Genomic DNA, 19,233 nt, shown 5'->3' on the forward strand with positions numbered 1-19,233 from the left:
ATAAGATTTACAATGGCTCCGTCTTTATTTGAGCTGTCACACCGTCTGGTCCTATTAGGATTGTCGCGTTGGCTAGTGCCTAGAAGATTAACCATAATTCCCCAACCAACGAAGGAGTTCCGGGTCCGTGGAGTCGGGTCAGTTCCCAAAATTCACTTACTGCCTTATAGGAATTTTAATATCAATAACTTTCTGCGATTTTAATTACTCACATTTAAATAGATCCATCGCTTTTAAGAGTACTCAAGCGTAACTAATATTTATTATTCATACTTTTAAGCCAATATTGTGTAGCGTTAATAAACAAAATGCATAAATTATATAAAAATATGTAAAACAATACAAAAAACACTAATATGCAATATAAAAACGCCGCATAAAATTCACTTTGTAGCCTCCTGTTGTTCAAACATTGGATATTGCTCCATTACTTCAGACCATTTCACTTTGCCAGTGGAGAGATCCTTAACAACATCGATAATCTCATTAATTCCAAGACGCACCTGCGTAAGGGAATCACGATCACGTAAGGTTACAGTATGTGGCTCCTTAAGAGTGTCAAAATCTATGGTGATACCAAAAGGAATGGCAATTTCATCAGTACGAGCATATCGACGACCAATAGAACCACTCGAATCGTCGACTTTATGCGAAAGCTCAGCTTTCGTTAAGGCAGTGGATAGTTGCCGAATGAATGGATTAAATTCGGTATTGTTAGAGAGCGGTAGTATGGAGCATTTTAGAGGTGCCACCACGGAAGGTAAAGTGAAGTAGCAACGCTGTTCATCGCCCTCTCGACACTGAAAATTTTGCTCCAATAACGCATACATAATTCGCCCAATACCAAACGATGGCTCAATTACGCTGGGAGTTATTTCCTCAACATGCACCGTTTTGGAACTATGCTTCACGGAGATTGTATCGGGAGTTAGTTTGAATTCGCTACCATTTTGTACATTAAGCACATATTCTTTTTTGCTTCGCAAAACTTGCTCCACTGCATTTACTTCGTCTAACGACAATTTCGCCAATGCATCTGTAATAGCTTTTGCATCTTTTTTAAACGTTTTTCCTAGCGTTTGTTTGTTGGGTACAATTTCCGAAACCTCCACAGTTTTGGGTTCAGGCAAACGTTTCTCCGCAACCAATCGTACACCTGTGGCTTGTGTATGCTGACCCAAATCGTAGGCAGAACGATCAGCACAACCAACACATTCTACCCAGCCATAACTGGTGAGGCATTCAGCATCCCAACAATCGCAAGCATAATGTGCCATTTCATTATTCATATGTTGGCGAAAGCGTAAGCATTCTGGTTTAATACCTATGGTCATGAGAAATTGATGAATTCTGGTCATATAGTAGCCGAGCGTTTCGTTAGCCACCAAACCATTTCGCACAGCTTCTCCAATACTCAACTGTTGTGCTGATTTACCATCCATTTGATTGCACGCAGAGTATAGAGTGAGACATGTATCTGCTATGCTCTCAAATTTCGGATGATCCTTAAGCGCAGGATCACAGAAGTGCTCAATTTCTGCCATTGTGAATTCACGTACTCGTATTAGGCCAGATCGTGGTGATATTTCATTGCGAAATGAGTTACCAATCTGTGCGACCGCAAAAGGCAATCTACCTTGATTGAATTCCAACAAGCGTTTAAAGTTGACAAATATGCCCTGTGCAGTCTCTGGGCGCAAGAAGCCTTTAACGAAACCAGTTGGTCCAATTTGTGTGGCAAACATAAGATTGAATTCAATTGGTTCAGTCAAGTCGTTACCGGTAAGCGGTGATTTTATATTGTACTTCGTAAGAACATCAGACATTTCCTGCTTATTCATGCCATCAAGTTTGATAACAATATCATCGCACTCAGCTTTTAACTCGGGCGTTGCAGTTTTCTCTTTCGATAATTTTTCCAATGCATTCTTAATCAAATGATCAAGGCGAAAGCATTCGCCAGTCTTAACATCTTTAACCATCAAATCAGCAAAACGATCTACATGTCCAGATGCTTTCAACACTGGTTCTGGTGTCAATATTGAGCAATCCACTTCAAGCATTTGTTCTTCTAGCACGAAGAATTGCCGCCAAAGTGAAAGTATATTTGACTTGAGCGCACATCCCATGGGTCCAAAGTCATATTGTCCCGTAATGCCACCATAAATAGCAAAACTTTGATCGTAGAAGAAGCGTCGCTTAAGTAAATCCTCCATTTTTGAACGATCGAACGTTACAACACTAGGTGTTAATTCCAGCTCTCGATCTTCTAATAACTTTTTTCGTGCTTTCAATTCGGCTACAGCGCGTTTAACATCAATTTCTGTTGCACCCTTCCCTTTTAGTTCTCTCACCAAATTACCTTGCTCAAAAACTGCCGCACGTAGAGGGGCTAACTGTGCTTCAATTGCAGGATTACTCATTATGTCGGTCAAGCGTAATCTTACTTTTCGTTTAGTTTTCTTACTACCCCAACTTGTAATCGAGTTAACTTGCTTGGAATTTCCGCTTGTAGTTTGGGAATCTAGTGGATCAAAAGGTATGTGCTTAATGCTGTATGCTGCCGCTTTCTTGGCAGAATTGTAAACGCAACCACTAATGCAATCACTCCAATTAGATACCAACTTTCCTGACCGAAATTTCCACAAAACTACTGAGGCACTTAGCGGCTGGTATAATTTGAACACCTGTAATGACATGAATGCTACGCTTAATACATAATTTCATTTGGGTTTTTGTTGTATTATTTTATTATACTTCGACCCACCTATTTTTGTGAAAGGATTTTCCACGAGAGCAAATTTTGCATCAGTCGGGCACATATGTTTTTTTTTTCAGCACATTTTACATATGTCAAAAGCAGGGTTGCATAGAGCTATCACGTGGCTGCCATCACTTTAGGATTATTCGATTGGGAAATCGATAATTACATACTTTACTCCACATGTTGGCGGGTGGAGAAATAACATGTATTTTAAGCTGTATTACCTTGTAAAATTCATTTAATTCAGGTGTAATTCTGTACAAAGGAAATGATTAACTTATATTGCAATTATATGATTGTAAATCTAATTATAAGCGTGGTCGTGGTCGTGATCGTGATCGCTAAAATACTTGTGCTGCTTGTCCTCCTTCTTCAACGCCGCCAACGAAAAGAAAAAGAAAAGGCAAAGGATCCAATGCAATGCCTTAACGTCAGTTGAACTCGTGTAGGCGATTTACTTGACATGCAGACACAAGGTTGCATTTTGAAGTAGAATAAATTTGTAACTTTAGGTACTCAAGGGTGTACTGGTTTGTTGCGCGCTAACATTCCCCCTTCCGTGAACTTCATGCTCTGGCGTGGGGTTCACCGATTTCAGATCGAGGCGCGCAAGTTTCACCACTGGGCGGGTGACCAAGCTGCTGGAGGTTTTGACCACTGCACTCCTGACTTGCCCGTCAGCGCTGCGTATGACATCTAGTACCCTTCCTCTTACCCATGTGTTCCGCTTTGTGTTCTCGTCTACGATTATGACGATGTCATCTGGAGCGATTGGTATTTCGGGCGTATCGAACCATTTTGCGCGTCTGGTTAGACCCGGTAAGTATTCACGGAGCCATCGTCTCCAAAATCGGTCCGCTAAGTCGCCGGCATTGCGAAAGCTTTCGTTCAGCTGTGTAGGAAGACCTACGTCGATGTCATCCTTTTCTCTTATGCCGCTGGAATTGCCGAGAAGGAAATGATTTGGCGTCAGAGCCTCGCTTTCGTGTGAGTCAAGCGGAATATATGTTAGTGGTCGCATATTGATGATGCTCTCAACGTCAGCTAGGGCAGCTCTCAGCACTTCTTCGCGCAAACCACCTTTTGGTAATATGTCCATCAAGACTGATTTCACCGAGCGAACCATGCGCTCCCATGCGCCACCCATATGTGGCGCTGCTGGTGGTATAAAGGACCATTCGATTTCAGGATATTTTTGTATAATAGCGTCAGACGATATTTTCTCGATCTCTTCCGCCAGTATTCGACTGGCGCCTCTAAAATTGGTCGCGTTGTCGGATAGAATTCGCCTGGGAACGCCTCTTCTGGCAATAAACAATTTCAGAATGAGTAGAAATGAGTCAGTCGAGAGTGATGGCGCAAGCTCCATGTGAACAGCTCGAATGGTCATACACGTAAATATAACGCCCCACCGTTTCTCATGCCTTCTTCCTGCCATCACGTCAAAGGGTCCAAAATAGTCAACCCCTGTGTATGCGAAGGGGTGAGTAAATGCTGCAAGACGATCTACCGGAAGTCTGCCCATTTCTGGTGGATTTGGCGTGGCCCGTTGGTTGCGACATTGTTGACAGACCTTTGCAACCGCTCTCACTAATGCACGTAATCCCGGAATGCAGAATCGCTGCCTCATCTCATTTACCACTATCTCGTTGTGATGGTGATGGAATTTGTGGTGGTAGAAGTCTCCGATGAGATTTGTAACGCTGTGATGCCGCGGGAGAATTATCGGTTGTTTTAGATCTGATGGCACTCCCCTTGCTTCGTCGATTCGTCCCTTTACGCGCAGCAGACCGTACTTATCTGTGAATGGAGAAAGTTTGTAAATTGAGCTTTTACGACTTACCCCGTCGGTTTTCAGTTAATTAAGTTCTTCGCTGTAACATTCGCGCTGGCACATACGAAATATCAGAAGCTCGGCACTTGTGCAAGTCGTATCGTACAGCAGCATCTGAGTTATAGGGTTTTTAATCGGAGCTCTTATAGTCAATCGAAGAAATCGGAGAACGCACATCTGTGCTGAACGTAGTGTCTCCCATTTGTTGAATCTTTTGGGATCTGGTGATGCACCCTCTTCAACCGAGATGTCAGCTGCTATGTGCTGTATCGTTTCCAGGGTGGATTGCGATTGTTGTATTTCGGATGTGTGCCAGGAAGTGTCCGGGAGTCTCAGAAACTCCGGTCCCGTAAACCATCTGTCGGCGCTGTTAACGTCGAGTTTGGGATTCCACTTAGTGGCGTCGTCCGCGACGTTGTGCTTTGATGGCACCCACCGCCATTCATTGACTTGTGATTCTTCTAAGATTTCGCCGACGCGTACGGCCACAAATTGGTGGAACTTTCTGGTGTCAGACCTTATCCAGCATAACACGTCCTTCGAATCGGACCAGAAGATACGACGGCTAATATGTATAGAGATCTCTTGTTGTATAAATTTAGCGAGCCGAAGCCCAAGAATTGCAGCCATCAGCTCAAGCCTCGGAATAGACAGCGGCTTCAATGGGGCGACTCTGGTTTTTGATGCTACTAGGCTGCACTGAACTTCGCCGATTACGTTGGAACGCAGGAATGCTACAGCCGCATATGCTGATACACCGGCGTCTACAAAAACATGCAGCTGGTTATCGTCACTACGGTTCGCCAAGACATAGCAGCGTGGAATTCGGATGTCGTTAATGTATTTCAGCTTACGCACCCACTGCCACCACGCCGATCGTTCTTTGTTATGCACGGGCTCGTCCCAGGCCACCCCTGACCGCCAAACATCTTGCAGAACTGCCTTAGCCTCGATCACAAAAAAGCCTAGCAGACCCAAGGGGTCGAATATCGTCATCACCACTCGGAGCATTTGCCTCTTCGTTGGTATGCTTGATTCGTCAAAAACATCCGGCTTGAAATTATGTTTGAAGGTTAACTCGTCACTGTTCGGCAGCCACCACATGCCGAGAACCTTTTGGAATTCCGAACTTGGCTCGTCAAAGCACTTGTTTATAGACTCTGATCCTCCCATGAGTGCCTGCACAACTCGCGCAGAATTTGACAGCCAACTCCGCATCTCGAACCCGCCTTCACCGTGGATGTGGCGGACATCATTAGCTAAGCGAATCATCTCATCTTCGTCGTCTACGCTATGCAGCCAATCGTCTACAAATGTATTTTGAACGATTGCTGCCACTGCTTGAGGAAGCTCTTTCTCCAAACGTTGCGCATTTTTGTCTTTTATATAGTTGGCTAAAGATGGGGAGCAAGACGCTCCAAACGTCATAACGGTCATAGTCAATACATCAGGCCGCCGGCTGGTATCGCCATCCCTCCAAAGAAACTGTTGCGCCACCTGGTCCTCTTTCCTTACATGTATTTGGTGGAACATTTCACGGATGTCCCCGCATATAGCCACCGGTCGTTCACGAAACCTCATTAAAACACCCACCATCGATCGTAAGAGGTCAGGGCCTGTAAGCAATACGTCGTTCAGGCTTGTGTTTTGCACCTTGGCCGCCGCATCCCATACGATTCGTCTCTTATTTTTGTTAACATTCATGACGGTGAACATTGGTATGAACCAGGACTTACCTCCTTTAGTGACTTCGTCGGCGGAAAGCTTTCGAGCGTACCCCTTGTCGATGTAGTGATTCATTTTCTCAATGACGAATTCTTTCAACTCGGCGCACTTTTCCATCTTTCTTTCAAGACATTGAAGTCGATGATAAGCCATTTGGAAGGAGTCGGGTAAATCAATTATGTCGTATCTCCATAAGAGCCCAGTCTCCCACTTCTTCTCGCATGGTTTATATTTGACTGTATTCTGCATTATGGTATATGCGCGTTCGTCTGCCTTTGACCTGAGCGGTTTGACGGTGGGACTGGTACCTATCGATTCTATGGAAAAATATGTTCTCATCAAGCTGTCCACTTGATTATCTCGCGTACAGGGGCATACGTGCAACAAGCTTTCCTCTACTGGATGATCGGAATTTTTATGGCCATATACCGACCAGCCTAACTTGCAACGCGCAGCTACTAGATCATCACCCTCGACTTCGTGTACCTCTATCGGAATGGAGAGCTTTGTGTTATCCAAACCTATCAACAAACGTGCTCTGCAATTAGTGTATGGTACAATAGGCAGTGGTCTCAAGTGATGGTGCTCTGCCAGCTCTTCGGCGTTTAGAGATTGTTGCGGTAGTTCTAGGTTAGTGATGGTGCGCACGTTACGCATACGGTATCGCGTTGAGTTTTCTCCTCTGCCAGATATTTCGCAGCCTACAAACTTCGAGTTAGCCTCTTGTTGAGTGATATCGCCTGTCCATCTCAAACAAAGTTCTTCGCTGGGACCGTCAAGCCCCAAGTGCTCGGCCAAGCTATTATCCATCAGTGTGCACGATGCTCCTTCGTCGATGAGGGCAAACGTCTCTAAAGTTGATTTCGGTCCATAAAGAGTCACCGGAATGTAGCGGAAGATTGTTCTCTTGAATTTGCGCTGATGGAATAGGACTGTGGGCCCGTCATTATTGTTCACCTTGCTGTTGTCAGCTCCAAATGATCGACTATGTAATAGTGGGTTGTGGGCCATTCTGCAACCGTCAATTCCGGACTCTTTCTTGGATGCACTGCGTCGAAGCAAATGCGTTTCGAAGCAACGGATGCATAGTTTTTTGTCCTTCACCACCTGCCAACGTTCATTTCTGCTCTTTGCCTTGAAGTTTTGACACTCGGAGAGATTATGGTCGTTGCCAAACAGATGACAGAGAGGTTTTGTTCTAGCATGCCCTTTGGAATTACTGTCGTGAATGAGGACTCTTTCTTTGTTGCCCCTTCGTCCCGCTTTTTCTTCCCCAGTCGTATAAGTGGGAGAGCTAAGTGGTGTCACTTGGCTGGCGCACGATGCTAGGCCGAAAAGCCAATCATCAAATGCTATAATGTCGACGCGAGCAGTGGTCATTCGACGGCGACCCCAATCTAGTTTCATATCCCCTGGAAGTTTGGCCAGCAACTCATTTATCAACATTGGATCATTAAGATAGTCGCTAAGACCCAACGCCTGCATCGTTGCCCTATAATTTTGAACGGCCAGAGCGAGATCGATTAGGGTGTGCAACCGATCAGTTTTTACTGTTGGCATTTGTCTCAACTTGCGCTGAAGTGTATCGTGGATTACATCGGGTCGCCCGAAAAGCATGCGCAATGTAGCAATGGCAAGGTGAACGGTGGAGGGCATCATTAGTTTCCCTCTCACAGCTTCTAGAGCCGCCCCGCGTAGTGACTTTTGAAGTCGAATTAGATTTTCCTGTTCAGTGAACCCACAACGTTCAGTTGATTGCTCGTAGTTCGTGATGAAGAGCGGCCACTCCTCTGCTTTTCCAGAGAAGAGTGGCAGATCTTTACTAAGCACGTGTCGTGCTGCCGCTTGCGATGGTGTCAGGCTTACGTCCAGATTGTACCGAGGCTGCGTGTATAGACCACCCCACGTGCTGTCGCTGACGGGCGCTAAACCTCCATGTGGTTGCCCGGAACAGCCGTGCACTGGTGAGACGGGTTGGTATGGTGCGGCAGCGCCATATGTTCCTATATATGCAGTGCCCACGTTAGCCTGTGATGTATCGAATGGTAATTGCGATGCATGCTGGTCGTTACCCCTTTGAATGGATGTGAAAATGGTACTATTCGGTCCGTGACGGCTCTGACCGTACACGCATCCAGATGGGTGAGCAAACGTTGAGTTTAGCTGAGGTTTACCAATATAAGAGGGTACACCATTATAAAGATATTGGTTATGCATCATATGTGTGCTAGTATAACATGGCTGTTGACTTATGGGTACACCCAGGCCTCCGAGCCCGGCATGTAGCGATGTGTATGGTGACATTTGGTAAGCACTATTCGTGGAAAATATTCCGGACACACTCCCTGGCATTGTGGTAGCAGGTGTTCCAATTGATAAATTACCCGCCGAAACATGTGATTGTGGATTACTGCTGCATGCACCAATAAGCGGAGGTGCATCACTAACAAGGGAAACTTCGGAATTTTGCAAGTCATTCATGGCGTGTTAGCAAATGGCGGATGCGTAGAAACAATATATTTTCCACAACGTGCTTTCGTTTGTCGTTTTGCACAAGTATTTTAGAATGTTGGCGGGTGGAGAAATAACACGTATTTTAAGCTGTATTACCTTGTAAAATTCATTTAGTTCAGGTGTAATTCTGTACAAAGGAAATTATTAACTTATATTGCAATTATATGATTGTAAATCTAATTATAAGCGTGGTCGTGGTCGTGATCGTGATCGCTAAAATACTTGTGCTGCTTGTCCTCCTTCTTCAACGCCGACAACGAAAAGAAAAAGAAAAGGCAAAGGATCCAATGCAATGCCTTAACGTCAGTTGAACTCGTGTAGGCGATTTACTTGACATGCAGACACAAGGTTGCATTTTGAAGTAGAATAAATTTGTAACTTTAGGTACTCAAGGGTGTACTGGTTTGTTGCGCGCTAACACCACATATTCCGAAATTGGTGAGTAATAAAACATTTCCACTGGACATAATTCCATACCACCACATGAGTACTGAAGGATTACTTAAAATTAACATTAAAGTCCGGCCCGAGTTTTCAGTAGTTGGTTAAGCAAAGGGGAGTAGTGCAGTTTAGGGACCCCACCCTAAAGTTGGGCCAAGATTTCCGAGTGAGGTATCAAAAGACGCGCATTTACGTCTAGATTAAGAATCCGAGTGAACAGTGTTGCCATCTCAGCAGGTAATAAAACAAGGTTTTGTTTGATATATAAAACATGTATATTTAGAAGAAATTTCTATAATAAAATTATGTTTTTATGGGAAAATGATTGCTAACTTATCATAAATCGAATAATAAGTCGAAAAAATGTGTTATTGACAAAATACTTCAATTTTATTTTTTTCAAAAAAGGCTCAACTAAACATACACAGTAATTCTGCGTAGAACACCCTTAGCAGATCCAACACCGGCTGCGCCATGCACATTAATCCTGCGTAGAACACCTTTCTGCTTAGGCGGCCTTTGGCCGCGCTTATAAAAAATAACCCTGGGCTACGCCATGCCAAGTCCGGGTGTGTGGTATAACCGTGGTTACCGCCACGGTGATGTCCTTCTGCTTAGTACACCCTTCTGCCAATTTCGGTATCTTTGACAGCACCAGCGTTAGGTGCCCAAGATGCGTAATGTGTATGCCCATTATATTGCAAAGTCAAGCAGCCAGTATCCTACATCTATATATCTAAAAATGGTGTGAAAAATGTATAGTAATTCATCAATTGAGAACGGCAGGACCGATTTGGCTCAAATTTTTTTTCAGTTCTTCGTAATTGCTAGAAGGTTTTTACGAAAACAAATTTTGGGAAAACCCTGCGGAAAAGTCGGATAATTGGAGAAATCGAAAATTGAGAACGGCAGGACCGATTTGGCTCAAATTTTTTTTCAGTTCTTAGTAATTGCTAGGAGAAGGTTTTTACGAAAGAAAATTTTGGGAAAACTCTGCGGAAAAGTCGGAAAATTGGAGAAATCGAAAATTGAGAACGGCTAGACCGATTTGGCTCGAATTTTTTTTCAGTTCTTCGTAATTGCTAGAAGGTTTTTACGAAAACAAATTTTGGGAAAACCCTGCGGAAAAGTCGGATAATTGGAGAAATCGAAAATTGAGAACGGCAGGACCGATTTGGCTCAAATTTTTTTCAGTTCTTCGTAATTGCTAGGAGAAGGTTTTTACGAAAGAAAATTTTGGGAAAACTCTGCGGAAAAGTCTGAAAATTTGAGAAATCGAAAATTGAGAACGGCTAGACCGATTTGGCTCGAATTTTTTTTCAGTTCTTCGTAATTGCTAGGAGAAGGTTTTTACGAAAGAAAATTTTGGGAAAACCCTGCGGAAAAGTCGAAAAACTGGAGAAATCGAAAATTGAGAACGGGAGGACCGATTTGGCTCAAATAACAGAGTTTAAACAGATAAATAACAGATGGTGCTGTGTTTCTATAAGTTTCGGATAATTGTGAAATTCGTTGTGATAAAATTGCATTTTGAGTGGAGAAATTAACGAGATAAATAACAGATGGCGCTGTGCTTAGGTTGAGCGTAATTTGACAGGTGCACTTTTCTCATTGTCATTTTTATTAAACAAATGTGCTATTTTTCTTGCTGCAATTGATTCGAGTTTTTCTGATTTTCATGCTCATCGATTTATTTTTCTGATTTCGGATAGTCATATATTGCGTATCACATCCACAAACGGTACAAGCATTACGATCAATTGAAATTCCATTGCTATATTTATCAATTCGATTATTTTTTAAGAAAATAAGTTTGCGTGTAAAAAGTGAGGTTATCTTCTAGAACTGCGGGCATATATTGCGATACATTCATTCCGTAAGTATTTTTTTTTTTAAGCATTTTCTTTTCAATAGGATTAGTCAAAAATTACTTTATTGCATTTTAGCTAGAGTTATTTGCTTGACTAATGCCTCCTATTAGACGATCAAACCTTGGACGACTTACACGCCGCGCAATAATTAGTCAGAATGTCCGTGATAATCAAACGCAAGAGCGTGCAGAAGAAAATGAATGGAGACGTGCCCATGTTAAACAAAATGTTGTTCGGACACCAGTCATAAATGTAGGCTTGAATCGCGCTGCTTTCGAATAAGATTCCGCAATATCCTACAAAGATCTTCGCTGCGTTGATATCGGCTCATTGTCTGTCGTATGCCAGCATTGCAATGCTTTGAAGTTTCAATCAGAAACCCCCGGTTTATGCTGCGCTGGTGGCAAAGTGAAATTACCCGTTTTAACCCACCCGCCAGAGCCATTGTATTCGTTACTCTATGGAAATACAATCCAATCAAAACATTTTCTAGAGAATACACAAAAATATAACGGATGCTTTCAAATGACATCATTTGGAGCCCAAGTTGTTGATGTACAATCCCCCTTTTAGGGTAATGGTGTCCCATTATTATCAAAATGAACAATTATTGTTATATTTTTTCGAAATTGCTTCGAAACATTCAGATTCAAGGGCAAATTCACTATCGAGCGGGCGCCTTGTTACCACTACCGAACGAAGATCATAAGTTTCTTCAGATCTATATCGTTGGTGATCCGGCAATTGAACTAGATCAGCGTTGTGCAATTTTTACTGCGACTAAACGTGAAATGATTGAACAATTACAAAATTTTATGCATGAGCATAATACCCGTTGATGTTCTGCCGTGGAGAGGATGAATTTCACTTCAATATAAAGATGGTTAATCCATCGACAGGTTTGTTTACAAGTCATCACTATTTTATTTTGCAACCGAGTTCGAATTCATAATTCAGGAGAAGAAACGAATAAGGTCAGCTCAATGAATTTTTATGGGTATCGTTTGATGATTTGGCGCGATGTTGACAATCATCTGTTGAGATATCGCCAGTTGTTTCAACAGTACTGTGTTGACATGTACGTCAAGGTCGAAACGGAGCACCTCAATTTCATTCGTTTCAATCAGCCCAAGTTACGATCAGATGAATACATACACTTATGTGATGCCATGGATACTGAAGGAGACGCAACCAACGTCGGTTCTTTGACCATTCTTCCAGCTACTTACGTTGGAAGCCCGAGCCACATGCATGAGTACGCTCAGGATGCCATGACGTATGTGTGGAATTACGGACGATTTATTCATCACGTTCACTTGCAATCCAAAATGGCCTGTAAATCCAAATTACGAATCTCTTGCTGAAAGGACAAACATCCAGCGATCGACATGACATCATTGTACGAGTGTTCAGACAAAAGATCAAAGTACTCATGGATTACATCGTTAAGCATAAGGTTTTTGGCATAATCCGTTGGATGTACTCGGTTAAATGGCAGAAGCGTGCCTTAACACATGCATTTTTTGCTTTGAATGCTCGACACGATCCGTCCAGATGATATTGATTCGATCATTTCGGCCGAAATACCAGATCCAGAAACTGATCCGGAGCTGTATTCCATTGTGACAATGAACATGATCAGTGGGCCTTGCGGAGTCCACAACCCAGACTCGCCGTGCATGGAAAACGGAAATTGCACAAAACGTTTCCCCCGTTCGTTGGTGGCTGACACAATCTCTGGAATCGACGGCGTCGTTCTCCAGATGACAATGGCAGATCAATCGTGATGAAAGTGAAAGGAAACAATGTCATCGTCGATAACCGCTGGATCGCTCCATATTGTCCGCTTTTGTCGAAAACGTTCTCAACTCACTGCAATGTTGAGTACTGCAATTCCATTAAATCCATCAAATACGTTTGCAAATACGTGAACAAAGGGAGCGACATGGCGGTATTTGGCATTGTTGAACCGAACGCAAACGACAAGATAACGAAATTTCAACTTGGACGTTACGTGAGTTGTAACGAGGCAATTTGGCGGCTGTTTTCGTTTCGGATTCATGAACGTCACCCGACTGTGGTACATTTGGCAGTACTTGGAGAACGGCCAGCGATTCTACTTTACGGACGCAAATGCAGCGCAAAGAGCAGAACAACAACCAGCTACAACGTTGACAAATTTATTTTCGACATGCGAAAGCGATCCGTTCGCAAGGACTTTACTATATTCGGAAATGCCACTATTATACATTTAGTGTTGCATCAAAGAGGTTTCAACGCCGGAAAAAAAGGTAATGTTGTTGCTGGCTTTACTGATGTCTATTCCACCGATGCGGCCACCGTGGTGTGATGGTAGTGTGCTCCGCCTACCACACCGTATGCCCTAGGTTCACACCCCGGGCAAAGCCACATCAAAATTTTAGAAATAAGGTTTTTCAATTAGAAGAAAATTTTTCTAAGCAGGGTTGCCCCTCGGCAGTATTTGGCAAGCGCTCCGGGTGTACTTCTGCCATGAAAAGCTCTCAGTGAAAACTCATCTGCCTTGCAGATGCCGTTCGGAGTCAGCATAAAACATGTAGGTCCCGTCCGGCCGATTTGTAGGAAAAATCAATAGGAGCACGACGCAAATTGGAAGAGAAGCTCGGCCTTAGATTTCTTCGGAGGTTATCGTGCCTTACATTTATTCCACCGATGCTCTCGGACGAATATACACAGTTCATCCACGCCAAGATGAATGCTTCTATCTTCCCTTGCTCTTGGTTAACATCAGAGGCCATACATCCTTCGATTCCCTGCGTACTGTGGATGGTGTGCTATGCGCCACTTTTCGAGAGGCTTGCCAACGTTTGAGTTTGCTTGAAAACGATACACATTGGGACTCCACTCCCGCCGATGCAACTGTTTCTTCGCCAGCAAATCAAATTCGTACATTGTTTGCGATCATCATAGCCGCATGTCATTCATCAAACCCGACCGAGTTGTGGGACAAATATAAGGACGCGATGGCTGACGATATTTTACGCAGATTTCGCATGACAACTTTTAATTTCGATCTTCAAATTAATGACGAGATGCGCAACGAAGCGTTAGTTCTGATCGAAGACATGTGCATCCTCATGTGCGGCATACTGGTGTCGACATTGGGAATACCAGCGCCAAATCGTTCGATAAACGATGCATTCAATCGGGAACTGTAACGGGAGCAACGGCAGTCCGAACAAATATGCAGCTGTTGAATGCAGAGCAGAAGAACGTGTACGATTCCCTGATGAAGGCTGTTGACGATGGAACGGGAGGCATTTACTTTCTCGATGCTCCCGGTGGACAGGAAAAACATTCGTCATTTCTTTGATTCTGGCTACAATTCGGGAAAGATCTCAAATTGCGTTGGCTGTTGCTTCCTCTGGTATTGCTGCCACATTGTTGGAAGGCGGTCGAACTGCACATTCAGCTTTAAAACTGCCGATGAATCTACTCACGGTAGACAAGCCAACGTGCACAATGACCACGAATTCAGCGACAGCGAAATTGATGCGAGAATGCAAAATCATCATTTGGGATGAATGCACGGTGTCGCATAAACAAGCTTTTGAGGCAGTTGACCGAACGATGAACGATTTAAGAGGTGGTTCGAGACAATTTGGTGGGGCTATGATATTGCTCTCCGGAGATTTTCGCCAAACGCTACCTGTCATCCTGAAATCTACTGCTGCCGATGAACTTAATGCATGCCTGAAATCGTCGTCTTTGTGGCGGCATTTCAAGAAGTTGAAATTGACCTCGAACATGAGAGTTGCGTTGCAGAACGACTCATCGGCTCTTGAATTCTCGAGAAAACTGCTGGCGCTTGGCAATGGCCAAATACCTGATGATATTTACACTGGATTAATATCGTTCCCGGCAAGTTTTGCGAGTTCACATCGTCGAAAGAAGAACTCATCACCAAAGTGTTCCCAGCCATTGCACAAAATTATAAAAATATCGAACGGGCAATACTTGCAGCGAAGAATAAGGACGTCGATAGCTTGAAGTTGATTATTCAAAGTCAAATAGCTGGAGAACTGCATTCGTACAAATCCGTTGACAGCGTGCCCGACGAGGATGAAGCGACAAACTATCGGACAAAATTTTTGAACTCGCTTGATGTGAATCTGAATCATCCGAAATTGTGCAACGGTACGCGGTTGTCCGTCAAGAACCTGATGAACAATGTAATTCAAGCTACGATCATCAAGGGCAAATTCAAGGGAGAGGAAGTCCTTATCCCACGAATTCCGATTATTCCATCTGATTTTCCATTCCAATTCAAGCGGATTCAGTTTCCCATTCGGTTGGCTTTTGCGATGACAATCAATAAATCGCAAGGCCAATCGTTGGAAGTCTGTGAGATTGATCTCGAATTTCCCTGTTTTTCGCACGGTCAGCTGTACGTTGCCTGTTCGCGTGTTGGGAAACCGTCTTCTTTGTTTGTTTTTGCGCCGGAAAACAAAACAAAAAACATTGTTCATCATAAATATCATTGAAATTTGAACTATTAGTGTTTTATTATCCTCGAAGTTTATCTGAAGGCGTTAAATTGGGGGGTGCCACATGAAAGGAAAAGGGAAAGGAAAAGGGGAAAAAAAAGAAAGAGAAAGGGAAATGAATAGGAAGGGGAAAGAGAAAGCAAAAATAAAGAAATATTTAAAGGAGGAAAGATGGAGAAAGCGAACGGAGAGGTAAAGCTTGAGATAGGAAGCGAAGTGCGGAATTTAGTATAGGAGCTTCTAAATGACAAATGCTACCGTTTCCAGGAAAAGTTTGTAAAGCACTGGAAGGAATATTACCGGGCAGGATAACATCTGCCGAGCCATCTAGTATTTATATTGTTGGAAATTCAATGCAAGTATAACAGAACTCCGTTTTATGTCCAAATATTGAAAATAAAAGACCCAGTAAAGTACGTATAATATGTGGAGTGGAGTTTATTATCGGTATTAAATAATGCAAATTAACAAAAAACAGTTTCCAAGTAATTTAACTTACTTATTTGCTATTATTTTCCACCAAAATTTCTTTTATACAATTTTTCACATTCTTTTAAGTAGTTGTTCGAGAATGTTAAAGAAAATGTTGCAGGGTGGCATAGAAAACATAAAATATAAAAATTCAATTTGATTCAAATTTATATTTTCAATTTATAACGCAGGGCAAAACAGATACAATAAAATCAAATAAAGAGTCGGTTACAGGTTCGTTTACTCAACATCCCGCTTCACGTGAATCTCATCGGGATTCAGAACTAGATCCGCATTCACCAATCATCACGTCTAGCACCGCAAGTTTGGAAGCAGGTCTGCGAAGAAAACCCATCGGGTCTTTACTATTGCGGACTTTACTTGCCTATCGGCTGCCGGAAATACTTCAGTAATGATACTTCGCTTCCATTCGCCTCGGAGTTCGTTGTCATCACAGACTATAACTACATCATTAACTTGAATAGGTTTTACATTCTGATGCCATTTAATTCGGCGCGTAAGTTCAGGAACGTATTCCAAAACCCACCTTTTCCAAAAGCTTTGCTTAACGCTTTCACTTTCCAACAGAAGATGTGTTAAAGGTCGCGAGTTTATCAAATTTTCAGCCTCGATAAGTAATGACGTAAGCTTCTCCACCTGTGGTGCCCTTTCCTTAAGTACGAAAGACAAAACACGTTTCACGGAACGAACCATTCGCTCCCTAACTCCGCCAGCTGATGGGTTTGCAGGGGTGTTAAATACCCACTCCACGCCGCGCCTCGCACACTCGCCCGCCACTAATTTATCAATGAGTGCCAACTCCTCCTTGCTAGCACCCACAAAATTCGTACCCCTATCACTGCTGATCCGGACGGGAACTCCTCTTCGGTTCATGAAATTATTGTAGAGTCCGCAGATAAATCTTTAGCGAGTTCTATATGTATTGCTCTAACAGACAAGCACGTGAATAGAGCTGCCCACCTGTTTTCATGACGACGAATCGTCACCAAATACGGACCGAAATAATCTAGGCCGTGTATGAGAAGGCTCTGACAAACGGAGTAAGACGATCTTCCGGCAACTGTCCCATGAGAGGCGGTTTTGCCTTAGCAGACCTATTTTTACAAAGTTGGCAGTTCACCCTGGCCGATCGAACAACTTGCCTTATGCATGGAATCCAGAACTTTCGACGAATAGCTGAACAAATAGTCTCTTGATTTTGATGTTGATACAGCTCATGAAAATAGCGTACAATCAATGTAGTTATAACGTGAGCCTTCGGGAAATTATAGGTCGTTTTGTGCTTTCGGCGACGCATGTTGCTTGGTCAATACGTCCTGCCAGACGAATGATATTATCTTTATCCAATATTGGTGTTAAACTATAAATTGCGCTACCCTTTGGTAAATGTTTTCCATCTGTCAACATTTGTATCTCCTCTGCAAAGACTTCCCGTTGGACTAAATGGCAAACTTTGATTTCAGGGTCTTTCAATTCTGTTGCCGTTAAATAAATGAAGCTTTCTGCATGCTTTTCACCTTTGCCTTTAAATTTCGCTATCGCACGACGAATCCAGCACATCACTCTTAAAAGTTTATAATATTTCGAGTATCTTCCAAATTCAATACATCGTTCCTTTTCCGAAATCGTTAGCAAACTTTTAGAACGCCTTTCATTTTGCCCTGAATGCTGGCTTATGTCAGGTGGGAGAGACGGCCACTCATCTTTCGGACGCTTTAAAAATTCTGGGCCCGATATCCAACGCGAGCTGATCGTCTGTTTCTTTGTATTTGCTCGGGTCGCATCGTCAGCGGGATTCAATGACCTGGGTACCCACTTCCATTGCTCAACGTTTGTTGAATCTAAAATTTCTGCGATGCGGTGTGCCACAAATTGCTTGTAGCATCGCCTGTCAGACCTTATCCAATCTATGACCGTTTTTGAATCAGACCAAAAAACTATCTCCCTTGGCTTCACATCGTGGCTTTCAACAATTGCATTCGACAATTTAACACCCAGTACTGCTGCTTGCAGCTCTAATCTGGGAATCGACAGGGGTTTAATCGGACTACACATCGACTTCCCAGCTACGAATACTACATCGACTACCTTTTGACTAGAAATCCGCCAATAAACCATGGCGGAAAAGGCCACTTCACGTGCAAGTCGATATGAGAGCTAATATCAGTAAAATTGCTGTGGTAACACCTTGGTACGCCTATTTTTTCGACATTTGATAACTCCAAGTACCAGTCATACCACCTTTGGTAAATATCATCTGGGATTGCTGTATCCCAACCCACATTTACTCTCCACAACTATTGAAGGAGTATCTTTGATTTTATAACTACGGTAGCCAAAAACCCGCATGGATCGAATATGGATATTGTAAGGCCCAGTACCTCACTTTTAGTGGGACGGCGCTTGCCACTTAGGACTGCTGGTGATATCTTCGCAAACTTCAATACAAAACAAAACTCATCGTTTTCCGGGCGCCAAAACAGGCCCAATACCTTCTCAGTCACTGTTTCGCTATTAAACATGCTCGTTAAAACATCGCCTGATCCTGTTGGTGTTTTATTCAAAGAATCGCGAACTTTTATCGAGTTATACAAAAATCCTCGTAGGTCAAAACCTGCTTTATCGTGAATGTCTGAAACATCGCTTGCCACCTCTATGGCCTCGTCAACACTGTCAAAACTGTCGACATAATCGTCTACATAATGACGTTTTATTATTGCTTCTTTCGCCCTTTTACGCATGCCCGCCCAATTCTCAGCATTTATATTTTTAACGTATTGTGCTGAGCATGGGGAGCTGACTGATCCAAAGATCATTGCGCTCATTACATAAACATCTGGTTCTACTGATTGATTGCGGCTTCTCCATAAGAATCTTTGAGCGGTCTGATCGTCTTCTCGTATTTTTACGCGGTGAAACATTTCGCATATATCCGCACAAACCCCTATTTTGCCCTGACGAAATTTAAATATAATTGCTGTAAGAGGCTGTGGATGGTAGGTATTCGGACCTTTCATTAACCGCGAGTTGAATGATACACCACTTATTGATGCGGCAGCATCAAGC

At 43.1% G+C, this 19,233-nt stretch overlaps 1 protein-coding gene across 2 annotated transcripts; it reads right to left on the reverse strand.

Moving 5' to 3' along the window:
- Window positions 1–231: 231 nt before the first annotated feature.
- Window positions 232–2,923, reverse strand: GlyRS (glycine--tRNA ligase). 2 transcript variants are annotated; one of them, XM_067756736.1, is made up of 2 exons: window positions 2,768–2,923; window positions 232–2,687 (listed from the first exon to the last, which is right to left on the reverse strand). In XM_067756736.1, the coding sequence occupies exon 2, from the start codon at window positions 2,421–2,423 to the stop codon at window positions 384–386; it is 2,040 nt and encodes a 679-aa protein (XP_067612837.1). In that variant the 5' UTR covers window positions 2,424–2,687; window positions 2,768–2,923; the 3' UTR covers window positions 232–383. The 2 variants fall into 2 exon arrangements, with proteins under 2 accessions (XP_067612837.1, XP_067612836.1); XM_067756735.1 differs by having other exon boundaries at window positions 232–2,704; window positions 2,768–2,921.
- Between the last annotated feature and the right edge of the window lie 16,310 nt (window positions 2,924–19,233).

The sequence above is a fragment of the Eurosta solidaginis genome, chromosome 5 (assembly GCF_040869045.1).
Source record: "Eurosta solidaginis isolate ZX-2024a chromosome 5, ASM4086904v1, whole genome shotgun sequence".
NCBI lineage: Eukaryota > Metazoa > Arthropoda > Insecta > Diptera > Tephritidae > Eurosta > Eurosta solidaginis.